This window comes from Schistocerca nitens, chromosome 4 (assembly GCF_023898315.1).
Source record: "Schistocerca nitens isolate TAMUIC-IGC-003100 chromosome 4, iqSchNite1.1, whole genome shotgun sequence".
Lineage (NCBI taxonomy): Eukaryota > Metazoa > Arthropoda > Insecta > Orthoptera > Acrididae > Schistocerca > Schistocerca nitens.
In genome coordinates, this window is record NC_064617.1 from 870216155 (window position 1) to 870235077 (window position 18923).

Below are 18923 nucleotides of genomic sequence, written 5' to 3' on the forward strand. Positions count from 1 at the left end.
GAAATGGGAGTTAATCTGTTGAATTGCAGACCCATATCACTAACATCAATTTGCAGTGGGTTTGGAACATATACTGTGTTCAAACATTGTGAATTACCTCGGAGAAAATGATTTATTGACAAACAGACAGCACAGATTGAAAAAATATTTTGCTTGTGACACACAACTAGCTCTTTATTCTCATGAAGTAATGAGTGCTATTGACTGGAGATGTCAAATTCATTCCATATTATTAGATTTTCAGAAGGCTTTTGCCACCATTCCTCACGAGCGTCTTCTAATCAAATTGTGTGCATATGGAATATCGCCTCAGTTATGAGTTCCTTTCACAGAGGTCACAGTTCATAGTAACTGATCGAAAATCATTGAGTGAAACAGAAGTAATATCTGGCATTCCCCAAGGAAGTGTTATAGACCCTCCACTCTTTCTGATCTACATACACGACATAGGAGACAATCTGGGCAGCCCTCTTAGATTGTTTGCAGATGACAGTCATTTACCATTCCTTAAAGTTATTAGATTATCAAAACCAATTGCAAACTGAAGTAGACAAGATATCTTTATGATGCAAAAAGTGGCAACTGATTCTAAATAATGAAATGTGTGATGTCATTCACATAAGTACTAAAAGAAACCTGCTAAATTTTGTTCACATGATAAATCACACAAGTCTAAAAGCTGTAAATTTAACTAAGCTCTTAGTGATTACAATTACAAATAACTTAAACTAGATAATGCTGTGGATAAAGCAAAACAAAACTCCGAACACTTAGAAAATGCAACAGGTCTACTAAAGAGACTGCTTACACCACACATCTGCCCTCTTCTGGAGTATTGCAGTGTGGTGTAGGATCCGCATCAGATGGGACTGAAGGAATATGCTGAAAAAGTTCGAAGAAGGACAGCTCGTGAAATATGTGAGAAAGTACCACAGACGTGATATGTGAATTGGGGTGGCAATAATTAAAAGGTGTTTTTCATTGTGGTAGGAAGTTCTTGTGAAATTTCAGTCACCAACTTTCTCCTCTGATTGAGAGAATATGCTGTTGGTGCCTGCACACAGAGGGAGAAATGATCACCATGATAAAATCATAGCTTTCACAGAAAAATTTACGAGCTCATTTTTCCCACACGCTGTTCAAGAGTGGAATGGTAGAGAAATAGCTTGAAGGTGGTTTGATGAACCCTCTTCACGCACTTAATTGTGAATTGTAATAATGTAGATGGAGATATAGATGTGCAACCAGTAAGTCGATAGGCTTTCATGAAACATTTTCATTTTTTGGTCAAGTACAATTGGCATCTTATTTGAAATTTAAAAGTTACCTTAAAAATATAACATGATTTTAATATAAATATTCTGATTGTGTGATTGAATAATGCAGTAGTAGTAGTAGTAGTAGTAGTAGTTGCTGCTGCTGCTGTGATCTTCAGTATGAAGACTGGTTTGAAGCATCTCTCTATACTGCTCTATCCTGTGCAAGCCTTTTCATCTCCAAATAAGTTCTATTACCCACATTCATTTGAATCTGCTTATTGTACTCTTCTCTTGGCCGCCTCCTGGAATTTTTACACCCGCACTCCTCACCCCAATACTAAACAGACGATTCCTTGATGTCTCAGAATGTGTCCTAACTACTGATCTCTCCTTTTAGTCAAGTTACGCCACAAATTTCTTTCTCCCTAATGCTATTCAGTACCCATCTAATCTTCAGCATTTTTCTGTAACGCCATATTTCAAAAGATTCAGTTTCCTTTTTGTCCAAACTGTGTATTGTCCGCATTTCACTGGTTCAAGGCTACACTCCAGACAAATGCCTTCTGAAAAGAATTCTCAGCACTTAATTTATATTTAAGATTAACAAATTTCTGTTGCAGAAACACTTTTCTTGCCATTATCAGCCTACTTTTTATACCATCTCTACTTCAGCCATCAGAAGTTATTTTACAGCCCAAATAGCAAAACTCATTTACTCCTTTTAGTGTCTCATGTCCTAATCTAATTCCCTCGATATTGCCTGATGTAATTGGACTACATTCCATTAGTACTGTTTTGCTTTCGTTGATGTTCATCTTATATCCTCCTTTCAAGACACTGTCCATTCCATTCAACTGCTCTTTCAATTCCTTCGTTGTCTCAGACAGGATTATAATGTCATCTGCAAACCTTGAAGTTTTTATTGCTTCTTCCTGAACTTTAATTCCTTCTGCAAACTATTCTTTGGTTTCCTTACCCTGTGTATAGATTTAACAACATTGAGGATAGGCTTTGGCCACATCTAACACTCTTCTCAACCATTTCTTCCTCTTCATGCCCGTAGAGTCTTATAATTGCTGTCTGGGTTGTGTACAAGTCATATACAGCCTTTCGCTCCCTGTATTTTACCCCTGCTACCTTCAGAACTGCAACATTGTCGAAAGCTTTCTCTAAACCTACAAAAGCTGTAAACTGATTTCCCTTTCTTTGAGCAATCTTCAAAGCTAATCCATGGAGTCAGTATTGTTTCACATGTTCTAACATTTCTCCAGAATCCAGACTGATCATCCCTGAGGTCGGCCTCTACCAGTTCTTTTATTTTTCTGTAAATAATTCATATATGTATCTTGTAATCATGACGCAGATGGAAGAGTTTTGTCATGGCTGACTCTCACAAGAACATCAGCAGTTCTGAGGGAATGTCTATCTACTCCAGGGGCAGTGATTCGCCTTAGGTCTTCTGTGCCCTGTCAAATTCTTCTTGCAGTATCTTATTTCCTATCTCATCTTCGTCTACTTCCTCTTCCATTTGCCTTCAAGTTCATTTCCCTTGTATAGTCCATTTATATATTCCTTCTGTCTTTCAGCTTTTTATTTATTGCCTATTTTAGCTCTGAGATGGAGTAGCAATATGCACATATAGGGATGGTGGCAGTATCGCCTAGACAAGATATAAGAGGGCAGTGCATTGGTCGAGCTGTCATTTGTACTCAGGTGATTCATGTGAAAAGGTGTCTGACACGATTATGGTCGCACGATGGGAATTAACAGACTTTGAATGCAGAATGGTAGTTGGAGCTAGAAACATGGGATATTTCATTTAGGAAATCATTAGGGAATTCAATATTCTGAGGTCCACAGTGTCAGGAGTGTGCCGAGGATACCAAATTTCAGGTATTAGCTCTCACGACAGACAATGCAACGGCTGATGTCCTAAATTTAACAACCGAGAGCAGAGGCATTAGCGTAGTTGTCAGTGCTAACAGACAAGCAGTACTGAATGAAATAACTGCAGAAACCAATGTGAGATGTACGATGAACATATCCATTTGGACAGTGTGGCAAAATTTGACGTTATTGGGATATGGCTGATGTTAGTGTCTCTGTACCCTTGACAACTGGAAAACAGTTGGTAAGAGCTTACAATAGGGTTAGAGTGTGGCGCAGGCACCATGAAGCCATGGATCCAAGTTGTGATTTTCAAACTACAGATCTTTAGTCAGTGAATAATAATGTAAAATGTATGAAGGCTGGTCTAAGACAAGGGTTAATTTATGCCCAGACTGTTCAAAAGTACCTTATAAATGCCAGGCTCCTAAATTGTTTTGCAAGTACAGAAGTGAATAATTTGAGGAAGCTATCAGATTTCGACATTTCTGTTTCCACGTGTTCTCATATACGTCAGGAAATTATGCTTGTCTTGGACAAAGCACACTACAAAGTGGAGTATGATGATGTACAGTAAAATAGTGTAAGAACTGCTATAAAAAAATGTGTATCCAGGAATAGTGAACTAAGACATTACACCTAAATGTTTGCATGCAAATGTAAGATAGACTGGAAGTACCAAAAATGAGATTTAAAAATATGTGAAAAATAAGTAGCAAAAGTTATTTCTCAAATAAGATAACTCTTAAATCATATCTTTACACAATGACTGAGAATACACGAATCATCCTATGTCTCTCTGAATAGATGTCACAAATGGCCCAAATTAGGGAAATTAAGAGGGTCTAGAAAGAAGTTTTTAAGTCCAGTTATCTCGCATTACTTTGTAACATACACAGAAAAAATAATACAGTAAATCACCTGCTGTACATCCTTAAATAATCACTTATATATGTTATTTGTAATTACTAAAGAGTAATAATTATTATCTACACTTTTATTACATGCAAAAACACAGGTTGCAAAGTCTGTTACAGCTTCTTAGATAGTGGGCTGCAATTGTTAATAAATGAATAAAATAAATAATACATAAATAAATAAACCAATAAATAGTAATTTGTATACCAGCCTGTTACATCATATGTATAGAATATTCAACCATGTATATACTTATCAGTGACATGAAACTTATCTAAAGATGTTAATTTTTTTTCTGCTCTGTCACTAGTCAGTCTTCATTTCTTCCATTTCACTAAGCCTTTAATGTCCGAAACAAAGGTATAAAGCAGTGCATTTTCATATTTGCCATCACATTATTTTTATTTTCATCAAATTACAAAAAGAGCATTGTCACAGAAGTACAAAAAAAATCTGATTTCAGAATGTCATATATCACAGCCACTAAGGAATCCAGAAGGGCCAATAATAAAATTACAGAGGATTACAAAAATCTTGAGATTAGACTTCATATTGTCTACACTGAATTAAGATGAATACAAAGTGTGCATTTAGCTGCCAAGATTAACACACAAAATTTGTCCAGGATTCAGAAAACAAGTCTTATAAATAATGGGGATAGATGTGTTCCCAAAAACAGTACAAGTAAAACTATATTTGCTTTGAGGGTGATTCTCTGAATTGAAGCAGACAGTATTTGGGCATAATTAAATATGATAATTAATACATACAACATGCATACCAGAAGTGAAAAGTAAGAATAAGAACAACACACACACTATCCCAGTTTGCACAATTATTCCTGTTTTTAAAATGAAGTATACCGAACAGTTAAGTTAACTAGTTTGTTAGAAAATGATATGCATATGTGTTGAGTTTTTTGTCTACTATTTCTCACATTCATCATTCTAGCATTCATTGGCAGTTAAAAATCATACTTTTTTCTGCTGGAAACAATGTTGGTAACCAAAAACAAATATTTTTAGTCTACTGTACTTTTTCAGAAACTTGCAGGAAAAATATCCTATGCTCAGCAATATTTCCCAGTAATGATAAAGTATCATTCCAGAAAACCATGAAGAATTGTACTAACAAACCATTCTTCACTAAACTGCAGATGATTACCATCAATTGCAATCAGTTTTAGGCGGCCCTCTTTATCCATCTGTTTTAGGCCTATACGGTCCTGTAACAATTTAAAAACAAGTGATAAATTATATCCCACACACTACTCCACATAACTATTATCAATCAGGGAAAGTTCTTGGTGGAATATACATAATGAAACGAGTAAAGGCATCAGCTCATTGTATAGTTAGAAGTCCCACAGGACTATATTGTACCAGCCACGAAGCTTGAATGGGATGAGGGCTTTTATCAGGTGAACTGGCTCAGGGGATAAAGGAGGTGTGGAGAGGTACAAAAGGTAGGAGGGAAGAGTGGCTAACATCTGGGAGGGGAAGGCAAGTGCACAGGACTGGACTCCAGCACCAGAGAGTTTACTCTTGTGTAGGCTGTGGAATTTCCATGTGATGTAAAACGGATGGAGGAGTGGACAAGGATGGTAAAATGGCAAACAAAGGAGTAGTTTCTTTACAGGAAGAAGTGAGTGGAGTGGAGCGGGGTATGGTTCATTGGGGATAGGAGTGGAATTGGGTGTGGGTCAGGAGCAATTTCCATACAGGATGAGGATGCAAATGCTAAAGGTTTTGAAGCAGGCATTGTCAAGCATGCTGCGCACAACTGTATTTTCTATCACTGAGTGGTTAACCCTACTCTTGGCCGCAGCACATCATATTAGAGTTCTATCACATGAATGTCCTATTCCAGGCGTGGCTCATTGTTTCCATGCTGGGGGAGGTTGCAACCTTTATCGACTGGAGCTAACCTAGATGTTGGGCTATGCTACAAATCAGTCTGTCACCACAACCAAAATTACAGGAGGAGTGAGAGCAACATCATACTCTAGCCAAGCACTTACATACCGTATGTTTTTTCCGTTTCATAACGAACTACTAAATACCATGAAAAACTAAATGCAAAATAAAATATATAGGAAGCTAAATTATCCCCCAACGTTACATTTCCCAACAAATCGAACTAAAAGACGCGTTTTGGAGAGATCTTTAATGCGGTGTATATTAGCTTTGCTGCATGCTTGATGTTTCTTGTATTTTCATTTCTAAACTTCAATATTTTGTGTGGTCAAATCATGACATTTTGATTTCATGTGATGGACTAGGGATGCTTCCGTGACGTCGCAGATCTTATGCTGTGACTGGCTGACATGAGCTACCGGAGCATTCGCCATTGTAATTTACACACCGTATATTACAATAACATTCATTTTAAGTGGCATAGCACATGCAACCATCCAGCTGCATTGTACACTGCTGTGTTAAAATTGCATGTATACCCTAGCCTGGATTTACACTAGTTTGGTCCTTGATTCATGTTTACATTAGGTCTGGGAAAACCAAGTTCCTTCACTTTCTTCCTAATTACAAGTTTCAAAATTTTACCTGATACCTTGCACAATGGATTTATATTGCATTGTTTCCAGATTCATGGTATGCTGCTGTTATTAGCAAGAAAGTAAAACATGACTAAAATCATGTATAATACACTCCCAAAAAGAAACTTTCTAATAACACACATTACCTGCAGTGAGCTAGGAAGGGAACTAAAGTAACACAATGTATTTCGAATAGGTGTATATTTTGCGCTTTTTTTCCCCTAATCATTTGTGAAACTCTCGTTAAGGTGGTGATACTTATGTTGCCATTCTCTGGTGAGACATCTGTGAACTAATAGCCAATGGCAGAAACAAAAAAAACTCTCTAAAAACTATCAAAACAATAATACTAAACATTGATTAATGACACATGACAGCTAACAGAGATATAAAGACACAGGGATTCGATAGCAAAGTTTCGGCAACTCTGATGTAAGCAATGGAATGTGAAAATGGTGTGCTGGTTGGCAGGACATCCTTAGACTGAAATACCAGAGCCTTGGACACACCCATAAGACCTTTACTCTAAGGAAGCCACCTCCCCCCCCCCCCTAAACCTATGCCATGCAGAGCTAAGCCCTGTTTCTAGGTGCAGCCTAAGATTAGCTACTACCTGTTCAAAAAACATTGTGCGATATCGCATATCAACAGTTCTCAAAATGTTGACTGGCGCTATTTAAATCCACGTGGGAAATATGCAAAATGGCTTTTGATAATTTAAATTCTGCAATATGTTACTGAGAAATTTATTTTAATATATGCTGGGGTGGCTCCACCTCAGAGCCTGTCCTATTCCATTTATGACGGGAGGGGCGACACACGTGTAACCAGTCATATCATACAGCAGTTCTGCTGTAACTTTTGCCTTTTGCACGGCCTTCTATATGGACATGACTATCAATCAGATGTTCATCTGAATTAATGACAAGCTCCAAATTATGGCCAAGACCAGAATTGATCACTCAGTGGTAGAATAAGCTGCTGAGCACAACATGCTTACTTCAATGGCTGCTTCACAAACCTTGTCATTTGAATTTTTGCCACTGATACCAGCTGCTCCACACTATGTAGATGGAAATTGTCTTCATGACACATCCTTCAATCTCACTATCCTCTTGGCCTCAATGCCTGCTAGCCTCTCCCACACCCTCTTCCACCTCTTTCCCTATGTTCCCCACTTCACTCACTCCATACTCTCACCCTCCTCTACACAGTTTCCCTCCTCCATGCTGCTTTTTGTAATGAATTTTTAACCACAAAAATGTTCCATCATGAATTGACATAAAAGAAATAGATCTATAGTTCTGGCACCCTGAGGGGACAGTCAAAAGTATGAAATGTTATGTGACAGTCTTAAATGAATAATATACCTTCTAGCAAACAATGATGTTAACATAACACTGCGGTTACCATTTCCTATCTTAAGATATACTAGAAACTGATATACTTCAGCTTTTCAATTCAGTGCACTGAATGTTCTCTTCATGTATGGGTCATGTAATCTACTGTGCAAGGATATTTTCACAAAATATATTTAGTATAATGTTACAAAACATTTTGCCCAGTCTTCTCAACATGTACATCTCCCATACTCAAATCTCTTTCTATTGCTATACACACTCAACCAATATAGCCAATTTTTACACTACGAATTTACATTAAATTACAATTTGTAACTATCACTCTCAATTCATCTAGTTACCTTTATCGTAAGGCGATATAACAAATTTGAAAGAAAGAAAAAAAAAAGTAAAAGTAATTCCATTAAAGTCCTTCATTTCAAGTTCATTGCCAGTATGGCTGTCATCTACATTTACATCTACATTCTGTAAGCCACCAATACAGTGTGTGGTGAAGATAATTTGGGTACTACTATCATTTCCCTATTTTCTTGTTCCATTTGCAAATGATGCATGGGAAGGATGACTGTTGTTAAATCTATATATGAGTTCTAATATCTCTGATTTTCCCGTCATACTCATTTTACATTGTGTGTGTAGGAATGTACACATTGAGATTTTCAACAGCAAACCTCTACATGAAGGAACATCATCTCTCTTGTAGTGCCTGCTCCTGGAGTTTGTTGAGCATCCCCCTAACACTCTTGCATTTATTAAACAAGTCTATGATGAACCCCCACTCCATTATTAATCCTATCTGTAAGGGACCCAAACTGATAACCGTTTGGAGATTCAGTGAAACGAGAGTTCTGTAAACCACTTCTTTCACAGATGATTTCATTTCCTTAAGGTTTTTCCCAGTGGATCTACACTGTCATCTGCATTTTCTACAAGTAGTTCTGTGGGATTATTAGATCATTCTGGACATTACTCCTAGATATTTTACGGTTTCTGTTTCCACTGATTTATTGCCAGTTGAGTTGTAGCACTGGATCTCGTCAACAGGTTCTCAGCAATATGTCATGTTTATTTACAGTCAGGATTAATTGCCAGTCCAAGCAACAATTGCTAACCCTCTGCTTTTGTTCCTGTAGTTCACTACAGTCTGCCATTGTGAACTTCCTGTAGATGACATCATCATAAATGAACATCTTCACAGAGAATCAAACATTATCCACTACATCGTTTATTTATATCATGAACAGTAACAGTCATATATAACACCCCCTTGTGGTACAGCTGAAGCTATTTTCATGTCTCATGATTTTTTACTGTGAAGAATGATGTGGTGATTTCTATCAACTAAGAAGTCCTGAATCCAATCCCATACCTGGTCCAGCACTCGTAAGCTAACATTTTGTTCACTAAACGACAGTGTGGAACTGTATAGAATTGCTTCTGGAAGGCAAGTTAGATGGCATCAAACTGGATAATGTTGTCTATGATACTCTGTATTAAATAAACAAACACTATCACAATCACAACCTTTAATTTAACAATAATGGCTTTACAGAAGTACGATATTAAGAAAATTTGTCTCAGGGGTATTAGAAATAAATAAAAAATATGAACTCACACATACTGCAAAGTGCAGTTTGTCAACAGTTTTGTAAAACTAAAGTAAAAAATAAGGATGTGGTGGAGAAAAATTCTCTTATATTTACATGACATCACTCATAGTAGAGTACATTAAAACAGTGTAAAATTATTTTTCCATGTGGTATATCATTAAATAAAAAAAGAAAAATTAATATAAATTCAAACTCGCAGGACATGTTAATGTAGTGGATTTTAGCATGAATGATGGATGCATTGTACAATAATAAATTTAAAAGAACTGACAGCACAATTTGAGTCATACATTTCCATTTTTGTTCACATATTTTAAAAAGGCAGTGCAAAATTACTGTACAAATCCTAGACCAAGAATTTACTTTCATTTTAATGAATAAGAATAGAGATATGCTGATGATTCTTACTATAAAAAGGTAATAAGGGGGGGGGGGGGATAGGAGTCTAGTTACAAAATATAAGTGCATTAATGTGGTAGATTTCAGCATGAATGATGCGTAATAGATAATAAATAAATGTTACAAGCACACTGTGTATCGTACATTTTCATTCTTGTTTACATATTTTAAAATACAGTAAAATAAACAAACGGATCTGAAACTAATGAATTTGCCTTCATTCAAATGAATAAGAATAGAAATAAACTGAGGACTCTTATTGCAAGTTAGAAAAGGGAATGATAAATGAAATTAGTTAAAAAATAGCCATAGAAAAACTGATGAAAATGGAACTTAGTTATGAGATAACCACAGCTATTTCTTAGCATACTATTAATACAAATGAATGAAAGTTTTAAGTGTCAAAGGGTACATACTGAACTTACGAAATAAAAATTATGGAATTTTTTAAGCACCATTTCTTTACTGACAACAGTTGCACTCCATGCTGTAGTGAGGTCAAGAATAAAACAAAAATGCACAAGCAGATGATATTTTCAATATAGCATTACTATAATAAAGCTGAACAGTCTCAACTTAACAGAAATAAGGGAAATTCTTTAAAACCTTACCAACAATATTCTTCACTACACATCTGCTTGATCTTCGATAAATGCTTTTCTTATTAAAGCAATTAAAGTAAGTATGTCACATTTTATAGTCCTCTCTGCAGTTTCTATCATGCAACAACACACACAAGTGATTCCAAGTGTGTGAGTTTTAATGACACTGAGAACGAATTATCAATAAGAAAATCTTATAAGAACTAAAAAATAAATTAATTAAAAACAGCCACAGTATAGACAAAAAAACAGTAAATCATATAATGTTTTTAAGTTCATTTGTTTTTTCCTTAATCTGGTGGTCTAATGTTTGAACCACTTCTTTCTTTTCACAAGTCTTTTTCCTTAGTACATTAGATTGTGAAATAGTGATTAGATTGTGAGTAGTGAGAAATGATCCTTGTCTTTTCTGCAACCTCTGAAAGTTCATCAGCTGATTTTAGCAATAAAGAAATGTTAGAATTGAGGTGCATTCTGCTCTAACAGCCCAACTCTCTTGCAATCCATGCTTTCTTTCTGATAGTGTCTTGATCTTCTGCACTTGTTTTTGTTCTTCAAGATAAGCCACATATTTTTTTCTGACAGAAGATGCACATGCCAACCAATCCTTAGTAATTTGTACATTCTGCACTCCCCACAAAATTTAAAAAGGTCTTTAACTTGCAGCGTAGCAACAGAGGCCCTTTCTTTCAAATTCTTTACTTCTAGAGCATTGTTGATTGAGAATCCACACTATACTGTTGCCTGACCATGTGACCAGATTAAAATATTCTTGCAAACCTCCAAGATTTCTTTGAAACATCTTGATTACATTTCTTGTACAAGAAGTCATTGTTGTTGTTGTGGTCTTCAGTCCTGAGAGACTGGTTTAATGCAGCTCTCCATGTTACTCTATCCTGTGCAAGCTTCTTCATCTCCCAGTACCTACTGCAGCCTACATCCTTCTGAATCTGCTTAGTGTATTCATCTCTTGGTCTCCCTCTACGATTTTTACCCTCCACGCTGCCCTCCAATACTAAATTGGTGATCCCTCGATGTCTCAGAACATGTCCTACCAACCGATCCCTTCTTCTAGTCAAGTTGTGCCACAAGCTCCTCTTCTCCCCAATTCTATTCAATACCTCCTCATTAGCTATGTGATCTACCCATCTAATCTTCAGCATTCTTCTGTAGCACCACATTTCGAAAGCTTCTATTTTCTTCTTGTCTAAACTATTTATCGTCCACATTTCACTTCCATACATGGCTACACTCCATACAAATATCTATACTTGATGTTAACAAATTTTTCTTCTCCAGAAACACTTTCCTTGCCATTGCCAGTCTACATTTTATATCCTCTCTACTTCGACCATCATCAGTTATTTTGCTCCCCAAATAGCAAAACTCCTTTACTACTTTAAGTGTCTCGTTTCCTAATCTAATTCCCTCAGCATCACCCAACTTAATTCGACTACATTCCATTATCCTCTTTTTGCTTTTGTTGATGTTCATCTTATACCCTCCTTTCAAGACACTGTCCATTCCATTCAACTGCTCTTCCAAGTCCTTTGCTGTCTCTGACAGAATTACCATGTCATCGGCGAACCTCAAAGTTTTTATTTCTTCTCCATGGATTTTAATACCTACTTCAAACTTTTCTTTTGTTTCCTTTATTGCTTGCTCAATATACAGATTGAATAACATCGGGGATAGGCTACGACCCTGTCTCACTCCCTTCCCAACCACTGCTTCTCTTTCATACCCCTCGACTCTTATAACTGCCATCTGGTTTCTGTACAAATTGTAAATAGTCTTTCGCTCCCTGTATTTTACCCCTGCCACCTTCAGAATTTGAAAGAGAGTATTCCAATCAACATTGTCAAAAGCTTTCTCTAAGTCTACAAATGCTAGAAACGTAAGTTTGCCTTTCCTTAATCTTTCTTCTAAGGTACAAGAAGTCATCTAATCTCGAAATTTTAATGTCAAAATCTCTACATTCTTGATACAGAATTTTCTGTACAAAATCTCCAAACTCAATATGAGGGAATCACAATTTTCCACCAAAACATGACCACTTTCGAGCAGATTATTCAGTATTAATTTCATTTTTTTCTTTCAAGCATCTCTAATTTCAAGAATAACTTCTGGACCAAGATAGACTGAACTACGTACAAAGTAATATCGTAATGGAGATTTTTCAGGAAAACTTCCAACCATTTTCAAATTAAATGACTGTGCTTCATGTTTTACGGCTAAAACATTTTTCTTGGTAATCTTTTCCTCCTTAATCATGCTAGACAAAATTTTGTCTCCAACAGAGCCTAAATCTACTGAGTGAAGATGACCCCACTTCATAAGTAGCAAGCTTATCTGAGAGATCAATTTTCTTGACATTCTCATTCTTCAGTATATGAAAATTGAGAAGATAATGATTTACTTTGTGAGATGTGAAAAAATGAAGTTTTATTTTTAGTAACTTATCCTTTACTGCTGATGAAACAACCCTATAGGAATTGGAAACTGCCTTGGTGATTTTCCGCTTTTCTACAAGCAACAAACAGAGAAATGTTGTCCAAAACTTCCAGAGCATGTAATCATACACCCACTTTAATCTACAAGCCTGAGGCATTACCCATCTCACCCCACATGTCAAGCATTTGAGCAAGCCTCATAACTGCTTTGGCCTTTGACCTATACATGCAGCCTTTTTTTCCTTCTCCTTTTAAGTTTGATACGTTAAGTGATTTTTAAGTTTGAATATAACTGCCAAGGCAAAAACAAGAACTTGTAAGGACAGTAATTTTTTTCAAAAAAGGACAAAATAAGGCATTTATAAGGACTTTTATAGCACAGTATAAAAATTAAGTATCTTTAAGCACTTTTGAGATACGTATGAACCCTGAGTAATATCAGTCTGAGGAGTGAGTGGCCGCTAGAGTGCACCATCTACCAAAGCAGGCCCAGGGAGGGGCGATGCAGTAGTGTGTTTATGCATGTCATAGGCTGCAATCCATGCCGACCACCTTCCATTGCAGCCACATAACATAATAAATATGTTCATGTTCATGGAACAAGGAAGAACATCAGGCATTATACAACTACTGGACAACATCGTAATAAATATTACAGTAAGTGCAATGGGAATATTCATTCTGTCCATTAACATTCTAGTAAAGTTCTATTCTCTTGGCAGTATCGATTTCAAAAGAAACCGACAAGAATATTAACGAACAGAACAAATTTTTCAGCTTGATACAGACACAGTTACAGTTGGCAACATTAACTTATTATTTAATTGACAACTAGTTTCGGATCACACGAACCCATTTTCAAACCATCCAAACGGACAAAACAGTATTTTCTAAAATAGCATATCAACCATGTTAAGATTATACATATACGTATAACAAAGTCAAATTTAACAATGAGCACTGCAAGAACAAACATATACCTCTGTTCACTGTTCATAGTTAAACTTGAGTCTGCTACATGTATGTGTATAACCTTGATATGGTTTATATGCTATTTTGGAAAATACTGTTTTGTATGTTTTGACAATGGATTCAGGTAACCCAAAAGTAGTTACCAATTATGTAAAAAGTTAGTACTGCAACTTTGGCTGTTTCTATATTAAACTAGTTAACACAATTTGCTGTCCTGCAATTAATCCAGCATGCTGGAAATCCAGAATGAATTTTCTCATAACGTTTAGTTGAATATTTATGATGATATCCTCCAGTACATGCATAATGCCTGATGTTCTGCCTTGTTCCACAAACAGGAATGTATTCATCATGTTAGTTGACCTTTACAGAAGGTGGTCGGCACAGACTGTAGTCTGTTACATGCATAAACACATTTTTTCTTCCCCTTTTATAACTTACAGTAAGGGTCCTGTGCATTTCTGTTCTTATTCAATAAAGTGAAGGCAAATTCAAAAAGTTTCAGATATCTTCCATAATTTTACACTGCCTTTTAAAATAAGTAAACACACAGTGTGCTGTCTAATGCGTCATCCATGCTGAAATGTACTGCATTAATGCAGTTATTGTTCCTCCCCCCTCCCTCCTCCCTTTTTACCTCACAGTAAGAGTTCTGAGTGTATTCCTATTCTTATATAGGTTAAGTCACTAACTATTGCCACCAAGAATAACTCCAAAGGTATGATAGTAGCTGAACTGTTTGTGGGACAAAAGTTGCATGGGACAATGGGGGCCATAATATGACGTTGGTTTTTTGTTGCTAGGTCGGGTCGCGTCATAGATATGAAAGTCAACTTTTTTTTTTTTTTTTTTTTAATGGGATGCTACAGTTTGGTACTTATTTTCTGATAGCGGCCATAGTGACGAATCCAATGATGTGTAACAGTAAGGTCGTTGAAGGTCAAAAAGGTGGCATGAACATCCATTTACAGAAGGTGTTCGCAGTGATCGACCATTGGTATCAATGCAGTGCTGCAATCTTCTTATCATGGATTCAGTGGTATTCCTTATCACTTCAACACTTATTAAAGCACATGCTCTGACAATTCTCTCTCATATATCGTGCAAATAGTAAATATTCGCCAAATACGGCATATCCATCTAACATGCCATTGACATGTAAACACCGTTCAACAGTTTTGCAATATAACACTAACAGGAACGGTAAGATTAGTATCATTAAATCAAGCGAATGTGAATGATGCATTCCATATATTCCTTTGAAGAACAAGTTGATATGTTTCTCATTTATGGAGAATGCCAATGAAATTCAGTGAGAGCTAGAGACTTATACGCTGAAAGATATCATCAATGTACTCACCTTTCACTTCGTACATTTAAATATGTGTATGATAAATCGAGAACAACTGGATCTTTATTGCATCGGAAACAAGTCCGGCAAAGGAAAGTTACTAACGAGGAAACGGTAATTGTCACTCTTGCCGCTGTGATTTGAGATCCTCGCGTTAGTTCGTGTCAAATCGCAAGGGAATATGGCATGAGCCAGAGTAGTGTTGTTTGTTTTCTGCATTGCCATAAATATCATCCTTACCATATCAGTCTCCACCAAGAATTAACTGGTACGGAGTGTATGCGTCACATTGAATTCTGCTGATAGGCTCAACTTCAGATTCAGAGGGATGAAACATTTATTAATTTGATTTTATTTAGACAGACTACATTCACAGACTGATGAGACTACATTCACAAACCACAGAAATGTTGATTTTCATAACATGCATTATTGGGCAACTGAAAATCCATGCTGACTGCGGCAAGTTGCACACAAAAAACCATGGTCAATGAATGTATGGTGTGGGATTCTGGAGGACAGAATTATAGGCCCCTATTTCATCAAAGGAAATCTTATTGGTAGGAAGTACACCACATTTCTGCAAGAAACATTAGGTCTGTTATTGGAAGAAATACCTTTAGGATCAAGGAACAGAATGTGGTATCAACACAATGGATGTCCAGCACATTTTTTGCTGATGGCTACAAATGGGTTGCGGAGACAATTCCCAAATCTTTGGATTGGACGCAGAGGAGAAGTGTCGTGGCCGGCTCATTCACCAGACTTGATGCCTCTGGACTTTTTCTTGCGGGGTTTCGTAAAAGAGATTGTTTATAAAGACGATCCAACTACACCTGAATATATACAAGAGAGAATTGTCAGAGCATAATGTGCTACGGAATACCACTCAATCCATGATAGGAAGATTGCAGCACCGCACTGATACCAATGGTCATCACTTCAAACACCTTCTGTAAATGGATGTTCATGCCACCTTTTTGACCTTCGTTGACCTTCAAAGACCTTACTGTTACACATCATTGGATTCGTCTCAATAGCATCCCATTTAAAAAAACAAAGCTGACCTTCATATCTCTGAAGCAACCCCACCCAGCAACAAAAAACCAATGTCATATTATGGCCCCCGTTGTCCCATGCAACTTCTGTCCCACAAACTTTTCAGCTCCTATCATACGTTTCGAGTTATTTTTTGTGGCAATAGTTAGTGACTCACCTTGTATATTAAAATGAAGGCACATTCTTGGTCTCAGATACTTTCCCCTGGTTTTTTAAAATATGTAAACAACAAAAATGTACGATGCACAGGGTGGTGTTAGTATGTTTATAACTTTTTTTTAATGTACTAAAGTATGATGCATCACTTATACTGAAATGTACTAAATTAATGTCTCCTGTAAGTCTGAATTTTTATTAATTTTTATTTAATTATACATGAAGATATAGTTTTATACTGTTTTAACATACTCCTATACGACTTATGTCATGTTACTATAAAAATTTTTTTCACTGTCACTTTTTTTTAAAGTTAGCTTCAAACAGCTGTTGACAAAACTCCACTTTGTGGTGCCATCTGTGTGTGAGTTCATAATATTTTGGTGTTATTTGTACTATCTATGAGACAAGTGTTCATAATATTGCACTTATGTAAAATCATTGTAACTTCCTTTTTGTTCCAACCGAGACCTGAAGACGATCCTCAGCACAGATTGATACTGGTAGACAGTAAATAAAGTTGTTATCCAGATGGTATGTATGTATTTATTATAACAAAAGGGCCACTGTTCCTAAAACATTGTGCCAATTATGAGGTACCCTGTATCACATGGATGAACACAGCAAGCCAGGTTTCACAAGATCTCTCTTTACAGAATCGATGTTGATAACTATAGAGCTGACTTTCATTCTCCAACAAGACCACAACACATAAACAAAAAATGTAGTGTGAAATTCTACAACAGACAGATGTCAGTAATATAGGGCTATAATCGTGTTTACATGTCCTACAATCATTCCTGAAAATGGGAATGAATCGTCTTTCTAATTGCTTAGTATTGTTTGTTGTTCCAGCAACCTAAAATAAACTGTTGCTATAACATTAGAAAGTTCTTATGCATAATTTGTATAGAATATCACAGGTGTCCTTTCCATTGCTAAGGAATAACAGTTGATTTTCCAACACACAGATAACTGCTTCTAACCGCCAGACATTTGTGACACTTGCAACAACCAATTAAAATGAAATGCAACACCAGTTTTCTTTAATGCAAGTACACCAATGGGCCAGAACAGTGTCATTCTTTCAAAATGACCCATGACTTCCTGAGATTCTAGTGAAGTTAGTTGGTTGTATAAACCTATATATGGTGTAAATAATAACTTTACAACATATCACAGTGGTGTAGGGGATACTGAGATGAACAATTAAATATAAGACACTTGTGGTCTAATAAGTTGGAGAAACATCCTTAAATTGAACAGAAAAAGCCACCTAAGGGAGAAATTTTACAAGGTCTTCTCACCCTTTTATGTCTCTGGCTTAGTTGTGTATTTAAAATTGTAAAACTGGTGATGGGTGTAACTTTGTATCTCGCAATTTTGTGAATTTTAAGCACATAAAATTAATAGTTACATCTTTTGTTTCTCTTGCCTTCTTACTACGAGACTACTGTGCTTGTAAGAGTTAAGTTTAGATGGAATTTGAAACCTAATTAGTTTTTGCATAACATGTTCAAAAGTATTCTACTTTCATTACCCTCACAGGAAAGATTAACTTATTTATGTTAACAAAAGCTGGCAGCTGGTAGGGTGAGAAGTTGATTTTGATTTTTGGGACACTCAACAGTGTGGTTATTGGCGCCCTTACAAATTTCCAATCTTTTCATTGCCCAGTCTCACCATTTTCCTGAATGATGAGGACAACACAAACACCCAGTTCCCAGGTAGAGAAAATCCCTGACCTGGCCGGGAATCAAACCTGAGACCCCTGATCCAGAGGCTGCAATGCTAACCACTAGACCATGAGCTGCGGAAAATAGGGTGAGATGATACTAACAACCTTGTGTGGCATATGTGCACTGTAAATTAGGTAGTTTTCTAGGTCTGAAGCTGTTTCCTAGCTTGACAGACCACAGGTGCCTTACATCAAATTGTTCATCTCCACTTCTCCTAACACCTCTGTGATACATTGTAAACAGTTACTGTTTACAACCTCTAGGTGTGTAGCTCTGTGTGTGTGTGTGTGTGTGTGTGTGTGTGTGTGTGTGGTGTTCATCTAAACTGAATACTTCACTGATGAAATGGTTGTAGTATTGCTCACCAATAATTTCTTGTTGTTCTAGGACTTTTATTAGTCTGTCATGATTTACATCACAAGAAATCCTTGCCAAACGTATTATGTCCAGCTGGTGGGAATGTCTTCACCATCTCTGGAGCAGATTCACCATACGCAATCCATTGACTTGATTGCTGGTTGGTTTGTGGGGTATAATGATGAATTCAGGTATCATAAACAGTGACAACTTGACACAAAATGTCCTTTGTATTGAAAGCCATAT

The 18923-nt window shown here is 36.5% G+C and overlaps 1 protein-coding gene across 1 annotated transcript in view; it reads right to left on the reverse strand.

The window, feature by feature from the left end:
- Positions 1-4448: 4448 nt before the first annotated feature.
- LOC126253354 (palmitoyl-protein thioesterase 1) overlaps positions 4449-18923 on the reverse strand; it is a 46283-nt gene continuing 31808 nt past the window's right edge. Inside the window, exon 6 of the mRNA XM_049954626.1 lies at positions 4449-5289. Within this exon, the coding sequence (XP_049810583.1) occupies positions 5164-5289 (126 nt within the window). The 3' untranslated portion in view covers positions 4449-5163. The remainder of the gene's footprint in view (positions 5290-18923) is intronic.